The 21659-nt window shown below is 40.0% G+C and overlaps 1 protein-coding gene across 5 annotated transcripts in view; it reads left to right on the top strand.

The window, feature by feature from the left end:
- Positions 1-19321, top strand: part of Gtsf1 (gametocyte specific factor 1) — a 33773-nt gene extending 14452 nt beyond the window's left edge. For all 5 annotated transcript variants that reach the window (XM_048449560.3, XM_048449559.1, XM_048449561.2 and 2 more), the window contains exons 4-9: positions 7336-7462; positions 8065-8148; positions 8613-8676; positions 11838-11932; positions 15577-15610; positions 19192-19321. In XM_048449560.3, coding sequence (XP_048305517.1) covers positions 7336-7462; positions 8065-8148; positions 8613-8676; positions 11838-11932; positions 15577-15593 — 387 coding nt within the window. In that variant the 3' untranslated portion in view covers positions 15594-15610; positions 19192-19321. The remainder of the gene's footprint in view (positions 1-7335; positions 7463-8064; positions 8149-8612; positions 8677-11837; positions 11933-15576; positions 15611-19191) is intronic.
- The last annotated feature ends 2338 nt before the right edge of the window (positions 19322-21659 follow it).

Genomic DNA, 21659 nt, shown 5'->3' with positions numbered 1-21659 from the left:
GATCTTTGATAAAGAAGCAAAAAATATCAAGTGGAAAAAAGAAAGCATATTTAACAAGTAGTGCTGGCATAACTGAATATCAACATGTAGAAGAATGAAAATAGACCCATATCTATCACCATGCACAAAACTCAAGTCCAGATGGATCAAAGACCTCAACATAAAGCCAGCCACACTGAACCTTAAGAAGAGAAAGTGGGAAGTACACTTGAATACATTGGCACAGGGAACCATTTCCTAAATATAACCCCAGCAGCACAGACACTGAGAGAAACAGTTAATAATTGGGACCTCCTGAAACTGAAAAGCTTCTGTAAAGCAAAGGACACGGTCAACAAGACAAAAACGACAGCCTACAGAATAGGAAAAGATCTTCACTAATCCCACATCAGACAGAGGTCTAATCTCCAAAATATACAAAGAACTGAAGAAATTGGACACCAGAAGATCACATAATCCAATAAAAAAAAAATGGAGTACAGACCTAAACAGAGAACTCTCAACAGAGGAATCTAAAATGGCTGAAAGACACTTAAGGAAATGTTCAACATCCTTAGTCATCAGAGAAATGCAAATCAAAACAACTCTAAGATTCCATCTTACACCTATAAGAATGGCCAAGATCAAAAACACTGATGACAACTTATGCTGGAGAGGTCGTGGGGAGAAGGGAACACTTCTGCTTTGCTGGTGGGAATGCAAGCTGGTACAACCCCTTTAGATGTCAGTGTGGCGATTTCTCAGAAAATTAGGAAACAACCTTCCTCAAAACCCAGTAATACCACTTTTGGGTATATATCCAAAGGATGCTCAATCGTGCCACAAGCACATGTGCTCACTTATGTTCATAGCAGCTTTGTTCGTCATAGCCAGAACCTGGAAACAACCTAAATGCCCCTCGATCGAAGAATGGATCAGAAAAATGTGGTACATTTACACAGTGGAGTACTCCACAGCAGAAAAAAATAACAGCTTGAATTTTGCAGGAAAATCAATGAAGCTAGAAAACATTATTTTGAGTGAGGTAACCCAGACACAGAAAGACAATTATCACATATACTCACTCACAGGTGGTTTTTAAACATCAAGCAGAGAAAGCCAGCCTACAAGCCACAATCCCAGAGAACTTAGACAACAATGTGGATACTAAGAGAGACTTACATAGATATAATCTACATGGGAGGTAGAAAGTATAAAAAGACAAGATCTCCTGAGTAAATTGGGAGCATGGGGACCTTGAGGGAGGGTTAAAGCGGGGAGGGGAGAGGCAGGGAGGAGAGCAGAGAAATATGTAGAGTTCAATAAATATAAATAAGAAAAGAATTTGTTGAATTTAACATTTCCTTTAACCAATGAATCTATTTCTTCTATCATATCTTCAATGTCTGAGATTCTCTCTTCCATCTCTTATATTTTGTTATTTATGCTTGTATTTGTGGTTCCTGATCACTTAAATTTTTTAATTGCGAATTCCCTCATTTTGCGTTTTCTTTATTGCCTCTATTTCAGTTTTCAAGTCTTGAACTGTTTCCTTCAACTGTTTGATTGTTTTTTCTTGGTTTTCTTTAAGGCATTTGTTAATTTCTTCCAATTTTTGTTTGTCTTCCACTTCTTTAAGGGCCTCAGTCATCCTCATAAAATTATTTTTAAGGTCATTTTCTTCTGCTTCATCTGCCGTGGGATGTTCAGACCTTACTTTTGTAGATCCTAGTTTCTGGTGGGGTTGCCTTGCTCTTTAATGTTGTTGAATGTACCCTTACCATCTCTTCCTCCAGTTGATGTATTAAGGGACTTTGGCTCGGTTGAATGTCCCCTCAGGTGCAGGCAGAGCAGAACCTCGGTGACCACTCCTCAAGGTGCAGGTGGGAGCTAAGTTTCCAGTGGTCACTGCAGCAGTGAGGTATCTCATACAGAGAATGGCAGTGCATGCTAGCTGGGACACAGGTGCTCTTTCCCAGAGGAACTTCTTACTATAGCTTCTGGAAGCCGCTGCTGTTGTTGCTCCCAGCAGTCACTTGTCCCATTTCATGTTTGATTTTTCGAGCCTATAATCCCAGCACTAAAGAAGTAGAAGCAGGAAAATCAAAAGTTCAACATTACCCTCAACTATATAGCAAGTTAGGCTTGTTAGCCTGGGCTACATGAGACTGTCTCAAAACAGAGAAGCAAACCAACCAGACATAGTGGCACACACCTGTAATCCAGTCAGTTGTAACCAGGAAGTTGAGGCAGGAGGATTGTCATGAGGTCAACAACAGGTAAATTAAGTAGTGACCTCCTAGGATACTTGATAAAACCAAGTCTCACCAGGCTGTGGGTGGTGCACGCCTTTAATGCCAGCATTTAGGGCGGCAAAGGCAGGTAGATCTCTGTGAGTTCAAGGCCAACCTGATCTACAGAGTGAGTTCCAGGACAGCCAGAGCTACACAGAAAAACCCTGTCTTAGGTAGTGGGGGGCAGTCTCAAGGAGCAGTGGTGGTGCATGCCTTTAATCCCAGCACTTGGAAGGCAGAGGCAGTAGGATTTCTGAGTTCGAGACCAACCTGATCTACAGAGAGAGTTCCAGGACAGCCAGGGCTGCACAGAGAAAAATCTGTCTCAAATCTCCCCCCAAAAAGACTGTGTCTGAAAAAGAAACAAAAACAAACAAACAAACAAAAAACCTAAGTGGAGGATAAAGAGATAACTCAGCAATTAAGAGCACATGTTTTTACAGAAGACCTGGGTTTGATTCCCAGCACTACATGGTGACTCACAACCATATAACCCAGTTCAGGGGATCTGACCCAGTCTTCTGTTCAGGCACACATATGATGCATGATGCATATATACATACATGCTGGCAAAACATTCATATGTGTAATATTTTTTTTAAAAAAATTTAGGTGGGGCTGGAGAGATGGCTCAGTGGTTAAGAGCACTGGCTGCTCTTTCAGAGGTCCTGAGTTCAATTCCCAGCAACCACATGGTGATTCATATCCATCTATAATGCGATCTGGTGCCCTCTTCTGGTGGGCAGGTATACATGGAGGCAGAATGTTGTATACACAATAAATAAATAAGTCTTTGAAAAAAATAGTTTAAAAAAAAAATTTAGGGGCTGGAGAGATGGCTCAGAGGTTAGGAGAACTGACTGCTGTTCCAGAGGTCCTGAGTTCAATTCCCAGCAACCACATGATGGTTCACACCCATCTGTAATGAGATCTGGTGCCCAGAACAATATGTAGCTAATAAATGAATTTAAAAAAAATTTAGCTAGCAATGGTAGATTTTGCCTTTAATGCCAGCACTCAGGAGGTAGAGGTAGGCAGAGATACTTCGAGTTAAAGGCCAACCTGGTCTGTAGAGTAAATACATTACACAGAGAGATTCAAACAAACAAACAGAAATAAAAGAAGAGGTGGAGGCTGGAGAGATGAGCAGCTGTTAGGAGCCCTGGAGTGCTCTTCCACAGCGCCCAACTTCACAACTGCTCCAGGAGAATCCAATACCTCATACACATTTAAAGTAAAAAATTTTAAGTTGTTTCCCTTAAGTAGGTATAGTGGTTCATGTCTATAATCCTACCATTTGCAAGGCTAAGGCAGGAGGATTGCCACAAATTCAAGTCCATTCAGGGCTGTAAGCAAAGGCTGTCTCCAAAGACTTTCAATGTCTAACATGTCTTTTGTGAGTAATGGAGACTGTGTCTCATGTGTTTTTTTTTTCTTTGCATTTTTTTATGGGGGAAAGGGAAGGCAGTACTGGGGACACCAGAGGAGTAAGTGCTCAGACTCACTAAATTGCCCAAGGTGACCTTGAACTCACAGCCCAGGCCAGCTGAACTTCCCATCATCTTACCTTAGACTCTGTAGTTGGTATTATAGGCCTGAGCCACAAACTGCTTTTTTTGTTTTTGTTGTTGTTTGGTTGGAGTTGTTAGGGAAGGGAAGATACTTTAGTTTTTTGAAATAGGGCTTTTTGTAACCAAGGCTGGTCTCCACTCACTAAGAATGACCTTTGCCCTCAGATCTCTCTACCTCCACCTCCCAAGTGCTGGGACTGAAGGTCTGTGCCACTGTACCTGGCTAGTTTTCTTTGTGTAAGTCTGGTATGTGTATATTACATATTGTGTGCACAAGAGGAAGCTGGAAGAGGATAAAGGTGCGCCCATCTATCACTCTGCCTTATTCCTTTGAGACAGAGTCTTTCCCTGTACCTGAAGCTTATTACTTCTTTTGTCAACTAGGTTGGCAGGCAATAAAGCTCCATCAAGTTGCCTGTTATCTTTGCTGCCTACCAGCACTGACTGCTTTACAGGCATGCAAGACCATACCCAGCTTATTACTGAATGCTGTTTTGCTGCCTAGGGGCTAGCCTCCCCCCCCCCCCCCCCCCCACAGTACAGGATTCAAAGGGAATCCATGGAGTCACTGCTACTAAGGTTAGGGGAAAAGACACACAGTCTCTTGATGGTTTCCTTCTTTATTCTATATTCTTCATACTGTGTTCTGTATTCTCTTATCTCTATCCATAAATGTCCCTTCTGTCTCTCTAGGTGTTTCTCTTCTTCTAACTCTCTTGATGTTCTTCTTCTAATTTTCTCATTCTTGATATTTTCCTTCTACCTCTCTGATTCTTGATGTTTTCCTTCTAACCTATTTTATCTTTACCTCTTACAGCTTATATATCCCAGCAAAGCCTTCCATATAAAAATTACATTGTGGTTACATTCTATTTTTCAAGTGAATGACTACAGTGAATACTAGTAAAAAAGAGCATGTTGTCCATATCTCTTACATGATTAAACATTTTACATATTACAGGTGAAAAACAAGTTATCCCAAGAACCCACGTGCATTCATACCCAAACAACTTGTTACAGATTAACCATGCGGCAAGCAAGATATTCTTCTTAGACAGGTCTTTTGCTGGCAGGCTGTGTTTTGCAGTTATAAAGAAGGGCCAATTACTTTATTACTTATCTTAAAAGGTAATCTTGTGAGGAATCTTAAAGGAATCACAAACCTAAACTTTTATACATGAAAAACAGTCAGCTCTACTTTAAATCTTTAGAGTACATATCCAATCATCATCATATCAGGAGATTGAGGACAGAAATGGGTATGAGGAATTAATCATCACCTTTGGTCATCAACCAATCCTAGCAAGAAAGGCATGTCAGCTAATGATAATTGGGCTGCTTTGTTCTTGTTCTCCAACCTTAAAGAGTTCCTCATTCAACTCTGTTCCTTTCTAAAACTGTGGATTGTCTTCTTGGGTTTTTCATCTCAAGGCTATTTATCAAAACATCTAGTCTAGCCTTGTTATTTTCAGAGCTTTGTTTCAGCTATGGTGCACTCTGAAACCGGTGAACACATCTCCCAGCTTAAGGTTAAAAGAATTTAAACTAGCTACTGTGACTCAATTGTTTTTCTTAATCATTAACCTAAGCCACAGTCTATGTGGCTCAATAGAAATTCATGTATTCTAGCTATGTGATACTTTCTTGTTTTATCTTTTTATCATCAAAACTCTATTTAAACTAGCATTATTATTATCAATTAGACAGTACAGTTTAGGAAGGAATCATCTTCATAATAATCCACAGGTAAAAATGCCCAGTAGGACAGGATGTTTCCAAACATACTACCAAACTCACTATGTTACAGACAGTGGGGGTTTCCCCACACCCATTCACACCATGCAGGTATCAGAGAAAGATAGCAGCGGCAAACATGCAAAGGACAGCAGAATCAAAAGACATTTGGGAGGCGGGAGTCTTGTCTATCTGAGATTCACCCATCAGGGAGTTGCCTCCTGGTGGGCTGACATCTTGAACTTCAGTGGCCACCTACTGTGCCTCTGACTTGGCCACCAGCAGTGCTGGAATCCAAACTAAGGTCCTCAGGATTGCTCAAAAAGCAATCTTAACCACTGAGCCATCTCTCCAGACCCATGCAAATTTCTGGCCTGCATTTTTTCCAGCCTGCTTCTTACTAGTTTTACATTTAGAGTTTTATTTATGACACATCTTTAAAACTTTCTATGGACAAGTTTTTTTAATACAATATATTTTGATTGCATTTGCCTTCCCTCATTTCCTCTCAGATCCTCCCTACCTCCCTACCCACCCAACTTTATGTTCTTTCTCTTTTAAACAATAACAATACATTTTAGCATGTGTATGTTTGCAAATATGTATGTGTCACAGTGTGCTTGTGAAAGAAAACAGCCTGTGAAAATCAGCCCTCTCCTTCTACCATATGGGTCCTGGACATCAAACTCAGGTTGTCAGACTTGGTGGCAGGCTCCTTTACCCACTGAGCCATCTCATTGCCCCCCTCTTTAAAAAAAAAATTGTGTATGTGTGTGAGAGAGAGTACTCACAGAGATCAGAAAAAAGTGTTAGATTACCTGGAGCTGAAGTTACAAGCAGTTGTCAGGCCTCTATTTTGTATACAGGTCCTCTGGAAGGATAGCAGCACTCTTAAACCCTGAGCTGTCTCTCCAGGCCCTTTTTCTTAATTTTTTAATGGCTAGTACCTTTACCATGACATTTAAGTGACAACAAATCCTTTTGGGGGGTTTAAAACAAGCTACTAACCCACAAAGTGCCTATCACTTGGGATTTTCCTAAGTGAAATAGATGAAATAAAGGTTAAATTCACCAGGCAATGGTGACACAATGCCTTTTATCCCAGCACTTGAGAGGCAGAGGCAGATGAATCTCTGAGTTCAAGGCCAGCCTGGTCTACAGAGTTCCAGGACAGACGGGTTGCACAGAGAAACCCCGTCTTCAAAAACAAACAAACGAAGGTTAAATTGTTCAGGGCCTCATTTCAGTCATCAATACTTTAAGTACCTGCGTTGGTCTGAAAAATGATTAGCTGTCTCTGCAGCTCTCTGTTTCTTAGCACGATCACATTGCAATAGCAAGGGTGTTACTGCAGTGCAGACTGTTTGTTAGTGTTGATTCTGAATGTCAGCTTTCAGAAACACCCAGAAAGCTCCAGCCTTGCAGACTGTGCTGTCTGACTGCTCACACTGACTGCTTTGCTCTTTTTAAGCCACTAAAATCCCAGTGTGTGTGTGTGTGTGTGTGGTAATCCCTACAGTCATAGCCAAAAGGCTTGCATTTTGATGCTACTGAGATAGTAGCTGTGTGGTCTGTGTGGATGATAAATAATTACCTCTTAGGCTTCTGTGATGAGTTGCCCACCATGGCTGAGTGTACCCACCACAGCAACTTGCTGAGGGATTTCATGGAGCCATTTATAGAAGAAGGCTGAGCTAGTTTCCATGGATTTTATGAGATCCAAAAAATTGATAGATCCCTTAATTTTGATTCCACAGAATCATCCTGATGTCGCAAACAAATTGGCTACTTGTCCCTTCAATGCTCGGCACCAGGTTCCCCGGGCTGAAATCAGCCATCACATCTCCAGCTGTGATGACAAGAGCTGTATTGAGCAGGATGTGGGTAAGCCTGACTAGCCAAAACGTTCCAATATGGTGGGTTAGCTGTCAGTTGGTTATTAGTCTACATCATCAGCTTGCTTTCTGGCTTTCACCATTTCAGAGGAACAGTTTTCTGCCTTTGACATGGTTATGTCATTGTAGTAGTGGGTTGTTAGATTCTTATATATGTCAGACTGTTTTCTCTTCTATTATAATAAATCATCTAAAAATAAAGTTCTTGAGACTGGAGATAAAACTCAATGGGTCAAGCCACTTGCCTCACATGGATAAAACTGGGTTCAAGCTCCTGTGCCAGAAAAATCATAGGCATGGTGGCACTGACCTTTAATACCTGAATTTAAGAAGTAGAAGCAGGAGGACCTGAAGATCAAGGTCATCTTTGAGTTTGAGACCTTGCCTCAATAAATAAACAATCCTGATACTGCAATAATTATGGTGACAGTCTTTGTTTCTGCTTCTTATTCCTGTCAGCTTTCATTCTATCTGTATTTAGAAACAAACAAGGTACCCTGCAGCCTTTAAAGGCCTTAAATCCCTTAAACAGGATAACCTAGCTGGTCCTCCCACCCGCCCATTATGTGTCAAATCTCTATTGTCTTGCAGTCAATCAAACCAGGAACCTTGGACAAGAGACTATGGCTGAGAGCACATGGCAGTGCCCTCCTTGTGATGAAGACTGGGATAAAGGTGAGATGCCTCTACATTTTTTCCTCCACATATTTTAATCTCAGATCATTTGCTTAAGACAGAAGGAAGATTTTCTTTTTTATGAGCATACCGTGTTGTTTGTAACACCTTATTATTTTTATTGGGCCCCAAAATGAGCACATTTTGTATCACTTTGCAGACACATAGAACAACCTATACCCTTGAGTAGAAGAAGCATTTCTTTACATCTGTTTCCCCATAAATATTGTTGTACCATCTGTGTGTAATTGTTCCTAGGCACAATTACTATTATGTATGGCTTTTATGTTTTTATCGTTCAGTTGTTAAATTCCTGCTTCTTTATTACTTGGACAGGGCACTCAGTCAATTTTCACTTTCACCCCTCAAAATTTCACTCTATCATTTCCCATCTGACAAATCCAACTAACATGGACTGGTGTTTTTCCTAGTAGTATCACAAACTGTTTTGTTTACTTTGGCAGATTTGTGGGAACAGACTAGCACTCCATTTGTCTGGGGCACAGCCAACTTCTGTAGCAACAACAGGTAAATTAAATGGTCTTACTTTCATCACTACCATCCCAAATCCAAAAAAATAATAAGGGTGGCACATACCTTTATTTTCAGCACTCAGGAAGCAAAAGCAGGCAGATCTCTGAGCTCTAGACCAACCTGGTCTACAGAGTGAGTTCCAGGACAGCCAGAGCTACACAGAGACAGCCTATCTCAAAAAACTAATAATAATAGTAGTAGTAATAATAATGCAAGCCACCATCTTTCCTTGATAAGAATTCTTGGTGATAACCTAGTACAAGTATTGCTTGGTGAGGGTTTTTCTTTTCTTGTTGTTTTGAGAGAGAGGGTTTGTGAGACCAGAAGAGGTTTTCAGGGGTAGGGGTGTGTGTGTGTGTGTGTGTGTGTGTGTGTGTGTGTGTGTGTGTGTGTGTGTTCTGAAGGCCAGAAGAGGTGGTCAGATACTACCCTGGAGCTGGAGAGAGGGTTGGTTGTGATCCACCCAACATGGGCGCTGAAAACAAGCTACTGTGCCTGCAAGAACAGCAGGTACTCTTAACTGTTCAGCCGTACTTATTCTTTGATCCATAAAATCATGGACTTTATGCTCGAAACATAATACTACTACTACTCTATAGTCTAATAAGAAAAACAATAGTGCCTGATGTTTTTGTATTTTAATTGTTTGGGACTTCTTTGTTGATATTTTTACTGGACTTCCATTGTTTTAAGACTGAAAAACGTTCTCCAGTTATATAAACTACTTAGACTATTTTAACCCTAGATAACCGATGCCTGGGTTAGGGAGCAAATCCTGTGGCTAGTGAGTGGCTCAATGACTACAAGCATCTGTGGCTATGACTGACACCTGAATTTGATCTTCAAGACCCACATAGTAAGAGAAGGAAACAGACTTACACAGTTGTCCCCCGACATCTGCATGCTTGCTGTGGTGTGCATAAGCATTTACATACAGCAACACAAATAGAATTTTTTCCAAGAGTTTTTTTAAAAGACTGAAGGGATGATTTTAGGGGTTAAGAAGACTTGTTGCTCTTTAAACTACATTTAAAGAATGTAGTTCCCCCACCCACATTAGCCAAATGTACAACTACTTATAACTCAGCTCCATGGAATCCACACCCTCTTCTAGGCACCCACACACATGCGCATACACATGTAAATATTTTAAGGATTTATTTATTTATGTATTTTATGTATATGAGTACTCTGTTGTATACATAAACTCTTCTGTCATATACATATATTCCAGCATGCCAGAGGAGGGGATCAAATTGAATTATAGGTGGTTGTGAACCACTGTTTGTATACAGGGAATTGAACTCAGGACCTCTGGAAGAACAAACGGTCAGTGCTCTTAACCACTGAGCCATCTCTGCTTAGTCCATAACTATTTTTTGAAATCCTGAAAGTTGTTTGAGATTGGGAAATCCAAAGTATCTAATGATTAAGAAAGAAGGCATATCTTGGGGCTGGAGAGATGGCTCAGAAAATAAAGGAATAAATTCTATACTCTATTTTCCCCTAAATGCTTAACTTTTTATTTTATTTTTATTGTTTTTAATTATGTATATGTGGTATATGAGTTTAGGTGCCCATAGAGGCCAGAGGTGTCAGAGCCCCTGGCTGCCTGATGTGGATGCTTGGAATCAAACTCAGGTCCTCTGGAAGAGCAGTGCATACTGTTAACTGCTGAGCCATCTCTCCAGCCCTCAGAAAGCACTTCATTTTTTTTATTTCTTTATTACTGAGATCAGTTAATAAATGTATACTTTTTTGAGTCAATAACAAAAAGTTAGACTAGTTTTATTGGTGGCAACTGTAACTTACTTCATTTCTTAAGAGATTTATTATAGGAGCTAGAGAGTTGGCTCAGTAGTTAAGAGAGCTGACTACTTTTCCAGAGGATTGATATGGCAGTTAATGTATGCAGTAAATATGTTTTATTGCCATTGGTTAATAAAGAAGCTGCTTTTGGCCAATGACTTAACAAAGTAAAGCCAGGCTGAAAGAGCTAGAGAGAGTAGGTGGAGCAGAGAGAAGCCATGCAGCTGCCTGCAGGAGACAGACGCCTCTGACACAGCCTGCCAGAACCTTACTGGTAAGCCACAGCCACATGGCGATATACAGATTAATAGAAGTGGATTAATTTAAGATGTAAGAGCTAAGAAGCTAGAGCAATAGGCCAAACAGTGACTTAATTAATACAGTTTCTGTGTGGTTAATTTGAATCTGGGAAGCTGGGAATGAACCAGTAGCCTCCATCAACAGAGGAGGTTCAATTCCCATAACCAACATACTGGCTCCCAGCTCTCTGTAACTCCAGCTCCAGGGGAATCCAACAGCCTCTACTGCCCTCTGTAGGCACTAGGCACACAAGTGGTGCATGGGCATATATGTAGAAAACACCCATACACATAAAATTTATGAAGAGGTCTGTTGCAACCAAGCATGTTGGGGAACAGCTTTCATCCTAGCACTCATACTCAGGAGGCAAAGGCCAACAAATCACTGTGAATTTGATAGAAGCCTGGTCTTTAGAAAGTTCCAACCATGACTAGACACAGCTATCTTGTTCGCAGGGGTACTAACCAGTAGGTGTTATAGGTGTTTATCTCAATTTTTATAAGATGTAAACAGTTAACTCCATCTTTTGTTATTGTTTTGTTTTGCTTTTCAAGATAGGTATTCTTTATGTAGTCCTGGCTGTCCTGGAACTCAGTCTGTAAACCAGGCTGACCTCTAACTCAGAGATCTGCCTGCTTCTGCCTCCCGAGTACTGGGATTAAGGGTGTGCCCCACTAAACAGTTAACTTCATCTTAATGCACATATGGAATAAGAAACATCCCAGAGAAATGGTAATCATCCAAAGTGTAAGAATGTTTTGAAAGAACTATGCTTACATGTTTTCCCCCACATAAAAACACATTTTTAAGTTGGGCACACACCTTTAATCCCAGTACTCAGGAGGAAAAGGCAGGCAGATCTCTGTGAGTTCAAGGTCATCCTAGTCTGTACAGCAACATCCAGGACAGTTACCAAAGCTACACAGAGGAACCCTGTCTCAGAAAAAGCAAACAAAAACACACGCATGTGCACACATTTTGATTGTCTTGTGTGTGTGTCTGAAAAATATTGATATGATGACATCATTATTCCTTTCTTTTTTTAGTCCTGCAAACAATATAGTTATGGAACATAAGAGTAACCTGGCTTCAGGCATGCGAGTTCCCAAGTCTCTGCCCTATGTTCTGCCATGGAAAAATAGTAAGTGAAGTAAAGGTCAAAGTATTCTTACTATTCATTGTGACAGACATAATTGATTTGGTTTCTTAGGTATGTTCAGCCAATGCTGAAAGTAAGTGTGACTCTGTAAATTTTGTGTCCACAATGAAAGCAGTGTTAAGAGGCAACTTCATGACACTAAATGCTACATAAAGAAGCTGGAAAAATCCCACACTAGTTAATTAACAAAATCACCTAAGAGAACTAGATGGCAAAAAATAATCAAATTGAGAGCTGAGATCAATAAAACAGAAAATCTTTATCCAAACTAACCAAAAGGCAGAGAGAGAGAATATCCAAATTAACAAAATCAAATATGAAAAGGAGGACATAACAACAGACATGGAGGAAACACAGAGGATCATGAGATCATATTTTGAAAACCTGTACTCCACAAAATTGGAAAACTTGAAGGAAATGGACAACTTTCTGAATAAATATCACTTACCAAAATTAAATCAAGACCAGATAAGCAAATTAAACAGATCTATAACTGCTGAAGAAATAGAAACAGTCATCAAAAGTCTCCCAACCAAAAAAAGCCCAGGACATGATGGTTTCAGCTCAGAATTCTACAAGACTTTCAAAGAACTAATACTAATACTCCTCAAATCATTCCACACAATAGAAACAGAGGGAACATTGCCAAACTCTTTTTTATGAGGCTACAATTACCCTGATACCCAAACCACAGAAAGACATTACTAAGAAAAAGAGAATTACAGACCAATCTCACTCATGAATATTGATGCAAAATAAAATACTAGCATATCCAATCCAAGAACACATCAGAACCATCACCCACCATGACCAAGTCAGCTTTATCCCACATATGCATGGATGGTTGAATATACGAAATCTGTCAAGGTAATCCACCATATAAACAAGCTGCAAAATAAAAACCACATGATCATCTCATTAGATGCCGAAAAAGCTTTTGACAAAATACAACAACTTTTCATGATAAAGGTTTTGGAGAGAGCAGGGATTCAAGGAACATACCTAATCATAATTAAGGCAATATGCAGCTAGCCAACAGCCAACATCAAACTAAATGGAGAGAAACACCCAGTGATTCCACTGAAATCAGGAACAAGGCAAGGTTGTTCACTCTTTCCATACCTATTCGATATAGTTCTTGAGGTCCTAGCTAGAGCAATAAGACACCAAAGGGAGATCAAGGGGATACAAACTGAAAAAGAAGAAGTCAAACTCTCACCGTTTGCTAATGATATGATAGTTTACGTAAGTGATCCCAAAAATTCTACCAAGGAACTTCTACAACTCATAAACACTTTCAGCAATGTAGCAGGATACAAGATTAACTCAAAAAAATCAGTAGCCCTCCTGTATACAGATGATAAAAGGGCTGGGGAAGAAATCAGAGAATCAGCATCCTTCATAATAGCCACAAATAGCATAAAATATCTTGGAGTAACTCTAACCAAACTTGTGGAAGACTTGTATGACGAGAATGTTAAATTTTTGAAGAAAGAAATTGAAGAAGACACCAGAAAGTGGAAAGACCTCCCATGCTCTTGGGCAGGCAGAATTAATATAGTAAAAATGGCAATCTTACCGAAAGCAATCTACAGATTCAACGCAATGCCCATCAAAATCCCAGAAAAATTCTTCACAGACCTCGAACTTCATTTGGAAAAGCAAAAAACCCAGGATAGCCAAAACAATCCTGGGCAATAAAAGAACTTCTGGATGCATCACAACCCCTGAATTCAAACTCTACTGCAGAGCTACAGTACTGAAAACAGCCTGGTATTGGCATAAGAACAGACAGGAGGACCAATGGAACTGAATAGAAGACCCGGATATCAGTCCACACATCTTCAAACACCTGATCTTTGATAAAGAAGCAAAAAATATCAAGTGGAAAAAAGAAAGCATATTTAACAAGTAGTGCTGGCATAACTGAATATCAACATGTAGAAGAATGAAAATAGACCCATATCTATCACCATGCACAAAACTCAAGTCCAGATGGATCAAAGACCTCAACATAAAGCCAGCCACACTGAACCTTTAGAAGAGAAAGTGGGAAGTACACTTGAATACATTGGCACAGGGAACCATTTCCTAAATATAACCCCAGCAGCACAGACACTGAGAGAAACAATTAATAATTGGGACCTCCTGAAACTGAAAAGCTTCTGTAAAGCAAAGGACACGGTCAACAAGACAAAAATGACAGCCTACAGAATGGGAAAAGATCTTCACTAACCCCACACCAGACAGAGGTCTGATCTCCAAAATATACAAAGAACTCAAGAAATTGGACACCAGAAGATCACATAATCCAATAAGAAAAATGGAGTACAGACCTAAACAGAGAACTCTCAACAGAGGAATCTAAAATGGCTGAAAGACACTTAAGGAAATGTTCAACATCCTTAGTCATCAGAGAAATGCAAATCAAAACAACTCTGAGATTCCATCTAACACCTGTAAGAATGGCCAAGATCAAAAACACTGATGACAACTTATGCTGGAGAGGTCGTGGGGGAAAGGGAACACTTCTGCATTGATGGTGGTATTGCAAGCTGGTACAACCCCTTTTTGGATGTCAGTGTGGCGGTTTCTCAGAAAATTAGGAAACAACCTTCCTCAAGACCCAGTAATACCACTTTTGGGTATATATCCAAAGGATGCTCAATCGTGCCACAAGCACATGTGCTCACCTATGTTCACAGCAGCTTTGTTCGTCATAGCCAGAACCTGGAAACAACCTAAATGCCCCTCGATTGAAGAATGGATCAGAAAAATGGTACATTTACACAGTGGAGTACTCCACAACTGAAAAAAATAACAACAGCTTGAATTTTGCAGGAAAATCAATGAAGCTAGAAAACATTATTTTGAGTGAGGTAACCCAGACACAGAAAGACAATTATCACATGTACTCACTCACAGGTGGTTTTTAAACATCAAGCAAAGAAAGCCAGCCTACAATCCCCAGAGAACTTAAACAACAATATGGACACTAAGGGAAATGTACATAGATATAATCTAAATAGGAAGTAGAAAGTATAAAAAGACAAGATCTCTTGAGTGAATTGGGAGCATGGGGACCTTGTGTGAGGATTGAAGAGAGGAGAGGAGAGACAGGAAAGGGAGCAGAGAAAAATGTAGAGCTCAGTAAATATCAGTAAAAAAAAATTGTGTCCAAAGGACTTCACTGAGTTCACAATAGTATCCCTGACTATAAACAAGAAATTAAAGCTGGGTGTGGTGGTGCATGCCTTTAATCCCTGCTCTGGAAGCAGAGGCAGGCGTGTCACCACCACCTGACAAGACTTTTCTTTTCCTAGGATTCTCAATGGAATCCAATCACTAATTTTGAATTCTGCTTTAGCATTCCTACCCCCATATATTCTAAAAACAAGTAATTTGTGTTTATGCCAAGTCTTTAATCCCAGCACTTGGGTTGTAGAGGCAGGTATATCTGAGAGTTCAAGGCCAGCCTGGTCTATAGAGCAAGTTCTAGGATAGCCAGAACTGCACAAAACCATATCTGGAGAACAAAAAAAAGTAATTTGTGTTTAGTAAGCACTGAGGATGGAGTGGATTCCAGTTGACATGGCATATTTATTCTGAAATGTTTATTCTTGTAGATGGAAATGCACAGTAACTGAACATCTTTTTCAAGTAAGTATTTGTTTATTCTACCATCTCTTCAGATGGTAGCGAGACTTAACTGGATATAAAACAATTTGAGTCCAATTTTCTCTCAGATTATGATGCTAAATTAAAGCTTTGTGTGTGTGTGTGTGTGTGTTTTACATATATAGCCTCTAATATAATGGCTTTACAGGCTAATGATTAGGCATTTACCACTTAAAATTCTCCCACCATGCTAAGTTCTTTTCCCTGCTGTTAGTACTGCTTGTTTTCATATCAGAGTTGTATTCTAGATCTATCCCGCCTCTTTAGTAGACCGAGATAAATCAAACCACCATGCTTCACTGCTCTGCAGCTGCTTCTCTATGCAGTACTGTTTAATTCTCATTTTTAAAAGAAATCATACTTTTTTAATGAGTATTTAAAAGTTTTGGGCCTCTTAAGAGTCTTGAACTGTTAATATTGTCTGATATTGTATAGTAGTTTAAGTGCAGAACTTCACAAAAATCTCTTATTTTTAAGACCTTATAAGATCTCTTATCTTATAAGACCAAAATTCCTTATTTTTCCCGTTTGAAAGCTTTCCTGGAGGCCCTTCTGTGTGCTGGTGGTAGAGCTGAGTTTAGCTGCCTTGCCTGTGGTTGTCCAGCCCTTCTGCTGATGGGAGAAGGACTTCAGGAAGGCTGTGACAGGACTGTCTCAGCTGCTGGCAGATAGCAGTCCTTCAGTGCATATTGATCAAATGAATGAAGGATTGCTCTGTTGCTGTCCAGCCACATCTAAACTGAAGCAGATGAATCTCTGGAAGGGCTCATTCTGTACCAGACCTAATATTTTCCTCTGATAAGAAACTAGAAAAACTAAATAGAACACCCAGCCAGGCATCACACAGCACTCTGAGAGTTAGTGGCAAGAGGATCTGCCTGATCCAGGACAGGCAAGGCTACATAGAGACCCTGTCTCAAAAAATCAATAATAATAATAATAATTAATAAACTCCAGGTATGGTGGTACACACCTTTAATCCCAGCACTTGGGGGGCAGAGGCAGGCAGGTCTCTGTGGGTTCAAGGACAGCCTGGTCTACATTGTAAATTCCAGGAAAGCCAGAGCTACATAGTGAGATCCTGTCTCAAAAAAGAAAAAGTTTTTTTTAAAGTGTTAAAAAAAAATGATGATAATAATAATAAGCTGGGCGGTGGTGGCGCACACCTTTAATCCCAGTACTTGGGAAGCAGAGGCAGGCGGATCTCTGTGAATTCAAAGCCAGCCTGGTCTACAGAGCAAGTTCCAGGACAGGCTCCAAAGCTAGACAGAGAAACTTGTTACAGGGAGAGTGGGCCCTTTGTTCTGTCCTGCCTGGCTAGCTTATACCCAAAATAATCACACAGAAATTGTATTAATTAAATTACTGCCCGGCCCATTATCTCTAGCCTCTTATTGACTAACTCCCACATCTTGATTTAACACATTTCTAATAATATGCATAATACCATGAGGTGGTTTTCCGGGAAAGATTCAGCATGTCTGACATGGCAGCTCCATGGCAGCTCTCTCTCTGCCCTTCTTCCCAGCATTCAGTTCTGTCTTCTCCACCTACCTAAGTGCTGTCCTATTAGGCCAAGCTGTTTCTCTATTAATTAACCAATGAAAGCAACACACAAACAGATGGACCTCCTACACCAGAAACTCTGTCTCAAAAAACCAAAATAATAATAATAATGGAAAATACTCTTTAGTTATTAGCAATAATATTTATCAAATCTTCTAGGAATTGGCCACTTTTGGTAGGTTCTACATCTCCAACCCCCAAAACAGGCTTTCTCTGTTTAACCCTGGCTGTCCTGGAATTTGCTTTGTAGACCAGGCTAACCTCTGTCTCAAAAATCTGCCTGTCTCTGCCACCTGAGTGTTAGGATTAAAGATGTGTGCCACCACTGCCCAGCTTGATAGGTTCTGACTTTAAATTGTTAAATGTATCTGGAAACCAAAAAAATGGGTTTGAGCCCCAGAAGAGAAAGAGCAATACTTAGGCTTATCAGAAAGAATACATTGAACAAACCGTTTGGCGAACTTTGAATGGCTCTTTTAATATGTTGCACAAGATATCTGATTATCATACAGTACATGATATCAGTAAATAAGAAAGGTAGTTCTATAATGAAAAGCTAGAAGAAGCTTCTCCTAAAATTAAGCCAAGATATTCCCTTCCACTCACCCCTCCCACTTTAAGACAAGGTCTCTTTATTATGTAATCCTAGCTGTCCTGGAACTAGACCAGACTGGCCTCCAACTCATGGAGATCCACCTTTCTCTGTCTCCTGGGTACTAGAATTAGAGGCGTGTGGTACCTGCTAGTACTTGGCTTCTTTACTTCACCTTTATAATGCTAATACACACTCTTACACTGTGAATTTCTTTTTCTGCATAACTTCCTTTTTTATTTAAGACAGCATCTAGATTATTTAGGCCAAAGCTGACCTCAAACTCAAGGTTCTCCTGCCTCATTCAACCTCCATAGGTGCTGGGATTACAGGTATGCACAAACACATACAGCTTTGTCTTAATCCTCCTAATAAAAAAAGAAGCATTATTTATGAAACCTATTGAAAAATTTTTAAGATTTTGGTGGAAGGAAACAAACGAAGTAGAAGACATGGATTTCCCTTAAGGACCAAGTATGAAAAGCTGACCATAATAACACAAACCTATAATCCCAGCACTGAGGACATGAAGGCAAGAGAATCCAGAGTGTTGAGATCAGCCTTGGCTATTTAGTTTAAGGACAGCCTAGTTCACATGAAGCCCTTCTCAGAAAAGGAGAGGTGGAGAGAGACCAGCAGGCAAAGGTACTCGCTTCCCAGCCCAAGGAATTGAGCTCTATTCCTAAACCCATGTGGTAGAAGGAAAGAACCGTTTCCCAAAAATTGTCCTCTAACCACTGTGCAAGTACACATACACAAAATAAAAAAGTCATTTTTAAATTTTTAGATTTACTCATTTTTATTTTGTGAATGCTTTGCCTGTGTCTATATATGTCTACCACATGCAGGCTTGGTGCCCATGAAGGTCAGAAGAGGATATCAGATTCCCAAGAATTGAAGTTACAGATGGTTGTGAACCATCTTGTGAGTGTTGGAAATCGAACCTGGGTCCTGAACAAGAGCAATACATGCCCTTAACTGCTGAGCCTTCTCTCCAGCCCTGAATGAATATAATTTTTAAGTTTCCATACACACACATGTCAATACCATTGAATTAATGAGTAGTAGAGTGTTTAAAAGGACAATACCAATGTAAGTTAATTAGAATTTGTTCAGAATTGTTCAAAGTAGTCAGTTGCCTAGAGTCAATTCCCACTTGTGAAACTGTTGACACAAGAAATGTGTGCTAATGACTTGAAGAATGTAATTGAACGGCATGTTTCCATGTACGCAGAGGTACTAAAAAGGAAAGGATCAGCAGGTACTTGTCATTACCAACAGTGAACCTCTGGAAGAGCCCATCTGAGAGAGTTTGAGGGGTTACAGTTGTGTGGACTGTTGTCAGATGTAGTTGGTACTTCTGTCATTGAAAGGAAGTAAAAACTTTTTTCTCATTTCCTTGCAGATGCCAGACTGTGGAAGACTCTTCTTATTCCTGCGACCTAAGGGTTCTTCTTTTCTCTCTTTATCTGATTATAGAACAGTAAACTGTCTGTGACTTTCAAACTGGCAAGTACATTTTTTTTAACTACTGAGACTTTGACTCTTCAATTATTTAATACCAGAGCATATTGCTGAAATAGACAGACAACTTGATAGTTTGGTTGAACACCTACTGCCCCAAATTTTTTTAAAAAATTATTCATTCTACTTAATGAACATAATGATCTGAAACTATCATACAGGATCCAGCTAACACAGTCAGAAAACTTGGATTAGAAAAATGTCTCTGCATTTGTGTTCTCTGTCATATGTGGATTGAATTTTAAGCATTTAAAAAAATTGGGCTTTCTCTGAACAATACATCTGCCCATCCAGTATCTTTGAGATGGAGCATACATGCATAGCAAAACTTCCCATTTTCATTCACATATCTTGCTGCTTGAATATTTCCAGCGTGGGGTAGGTTTTTGGTTGTTTTTTAATCTCCCTGTGTTCTATCTAGAAAATGTACTATCAAGCCAGCTGTGGCTTGGCACAAATGGATAATTGGAGAAAGCATAGACTTTGCACCTGTCAGATTTGATTCGGTGTAAATGTGTGAGAGATCCTGGTCACTGCCTTGGGATATGTGCCAAGCATTTTAGATTTCTAGATTGCCCAAAGCTCTGACTGTCGTAGCACTTTATAGGCCCTTAAAAGGACATTTTAAACTCATTTTATTTCTGAGTTTTTTCTTTTGTTTTGTCATTTTATTGTTTTTATTTTTGGTGGTATTTCACCTTTTTTTTTTTTTGGACAGGATCTCAAATAATCTGCTAGCTTAAAACTCACTGTGTAGATGAGAATGACCTTCATGATTTGAGGCTGGGGATCAAACCCAGGCCCACACACATGCTAGGGAAGCACTGTGCAAGGAGGAGCTACACGTCTACTCTCCCCATCTCAAAACAGACAGAAAAGACTGTCTCACTCTATAGCCCATGCTGGCCTGGAACTCATGGCGGTCCTCCTGTCTTAGCCTCCCTAGGTTGGTATTACAAACATAAGCCACCATGTTTGGCTCTAGAGCAGTTTTTGTAGGAATTTGGGGTTTTTTTGTTTTCTTTTGTTCCTGTGATGAGGATTGACCACAGGAGTTCACATGTTCTAGACATATAAACTGTCACTGAACTGCAGCCCTGGCCCTTCCAGACCAGCTTTGGTTGTTTTCAGGTTCTGGCTATGACGAACAAAGCTGCTGTGAACATAGGTGAGCACATGTGCTTGTGGCACGATTGAGCATCCTTTGGATATATACCCAAAAGTGGTATTACTGGGTCTTGAGGAAGGTTGTTTCCTAATTTTCTGAGAAACCGCCACACTGACATCCAAAAAGGGGTTGTACCAGCTTGCACTACCACCATCAATGCAGAAGTGTTCCCTTTTCCCCACGACCTCTCCAGCATAAGTTGTCATCAGTGTTTTTGATCTTGGCCATTCTTACAGGTGTTAGATGGAATCTCAGAGTTGTTTTGATTTGCATTTCTCTGATGACTAAGGATGTTGAACATTTCCTTAAGTGTCTTTCAGCCATTTTAGATTCCTCTGTTGAGAGTTCTCTGTTTAGGTCTGTACTCCATTTTTCTTATTGGATTATGTGATCTTCTGGTGTCCAATTTCTTGAGTTCTTTGTATATTTTGGAGATCAGACCTCTGTCTGGTGTGGGGTTAGTGAAGATCTTTTCCCATTCTGTAGGCTGTCATTTTTGTCTTGTTGACCGTGTCCTTTGCTTTACAGAAGCTTTTCAGTTTCAGGAGGTCCCAATTATTAATTGTTTCTCTCAGTGTCTGTGCTGCTGGGGTTATATTTAGGAAATGGTTCCCTGTGCCAATGTATTCAAGTGTACTTCCCACTTTCTCTTCTAAAGGTTCAGTGTGGCTGGCTTTATGTTGAGGTCTTTGATCCATCTGGACTTGAGTTTTGTGCATGGTGATAGATATGGGTCTATTTTCATTCTTCTACATGTTGATATTCAGTTATGCCAGCACTACTTGTTAAATATGCTTTCTTTTTTCCACTTGATATTTTTTGCTTCTTTATCAAAGATCAGGTGTTTGAAGATGTGTGGACTGATATCCGGGTCTTCTATTCAGTTCCATTGGTCCTCCTGTCTGTTCTTATGCCAATACCAGGCTGTTTTCAGTACTGTAGCTCTGCAGTAGAGTTTGAATTCAGGGGTTGTGATGCATCCAGAAGTTCTTTTATTGCCCAGGATTGTTTTGGCTATCCTGGGTTTTTTGCTTTTCCAAATGAAGTTCGAGGTCTGTGAAGAATTTTTCTGGGATTTTGATGGGCATTGCGTTGAATCTGTAGATTGCTTTCGGTAAGATTGCCATTTTTACTATATTAATTCTGCCTGCCCAAGAGCATGGGAGGTCTTTCCACTTTCT

The sequence above is a fragment of the Myodes glareolus genome, chromosome 19, assembly GCF_982192425.1.
Source record: "Myodes glareolus chromosome 19, mMyoGla1.1, whole genome shotgun sequence".
Taxonomy (NCBI): Eukaryota; Metazoa; Chordata; class Mammalia; order Rodentia; family Cricetidae; genus Myodes; species Myodes glareolus.
This window is presented reverse-complemented; position numbering and strand designations above follow the sequence as displayed.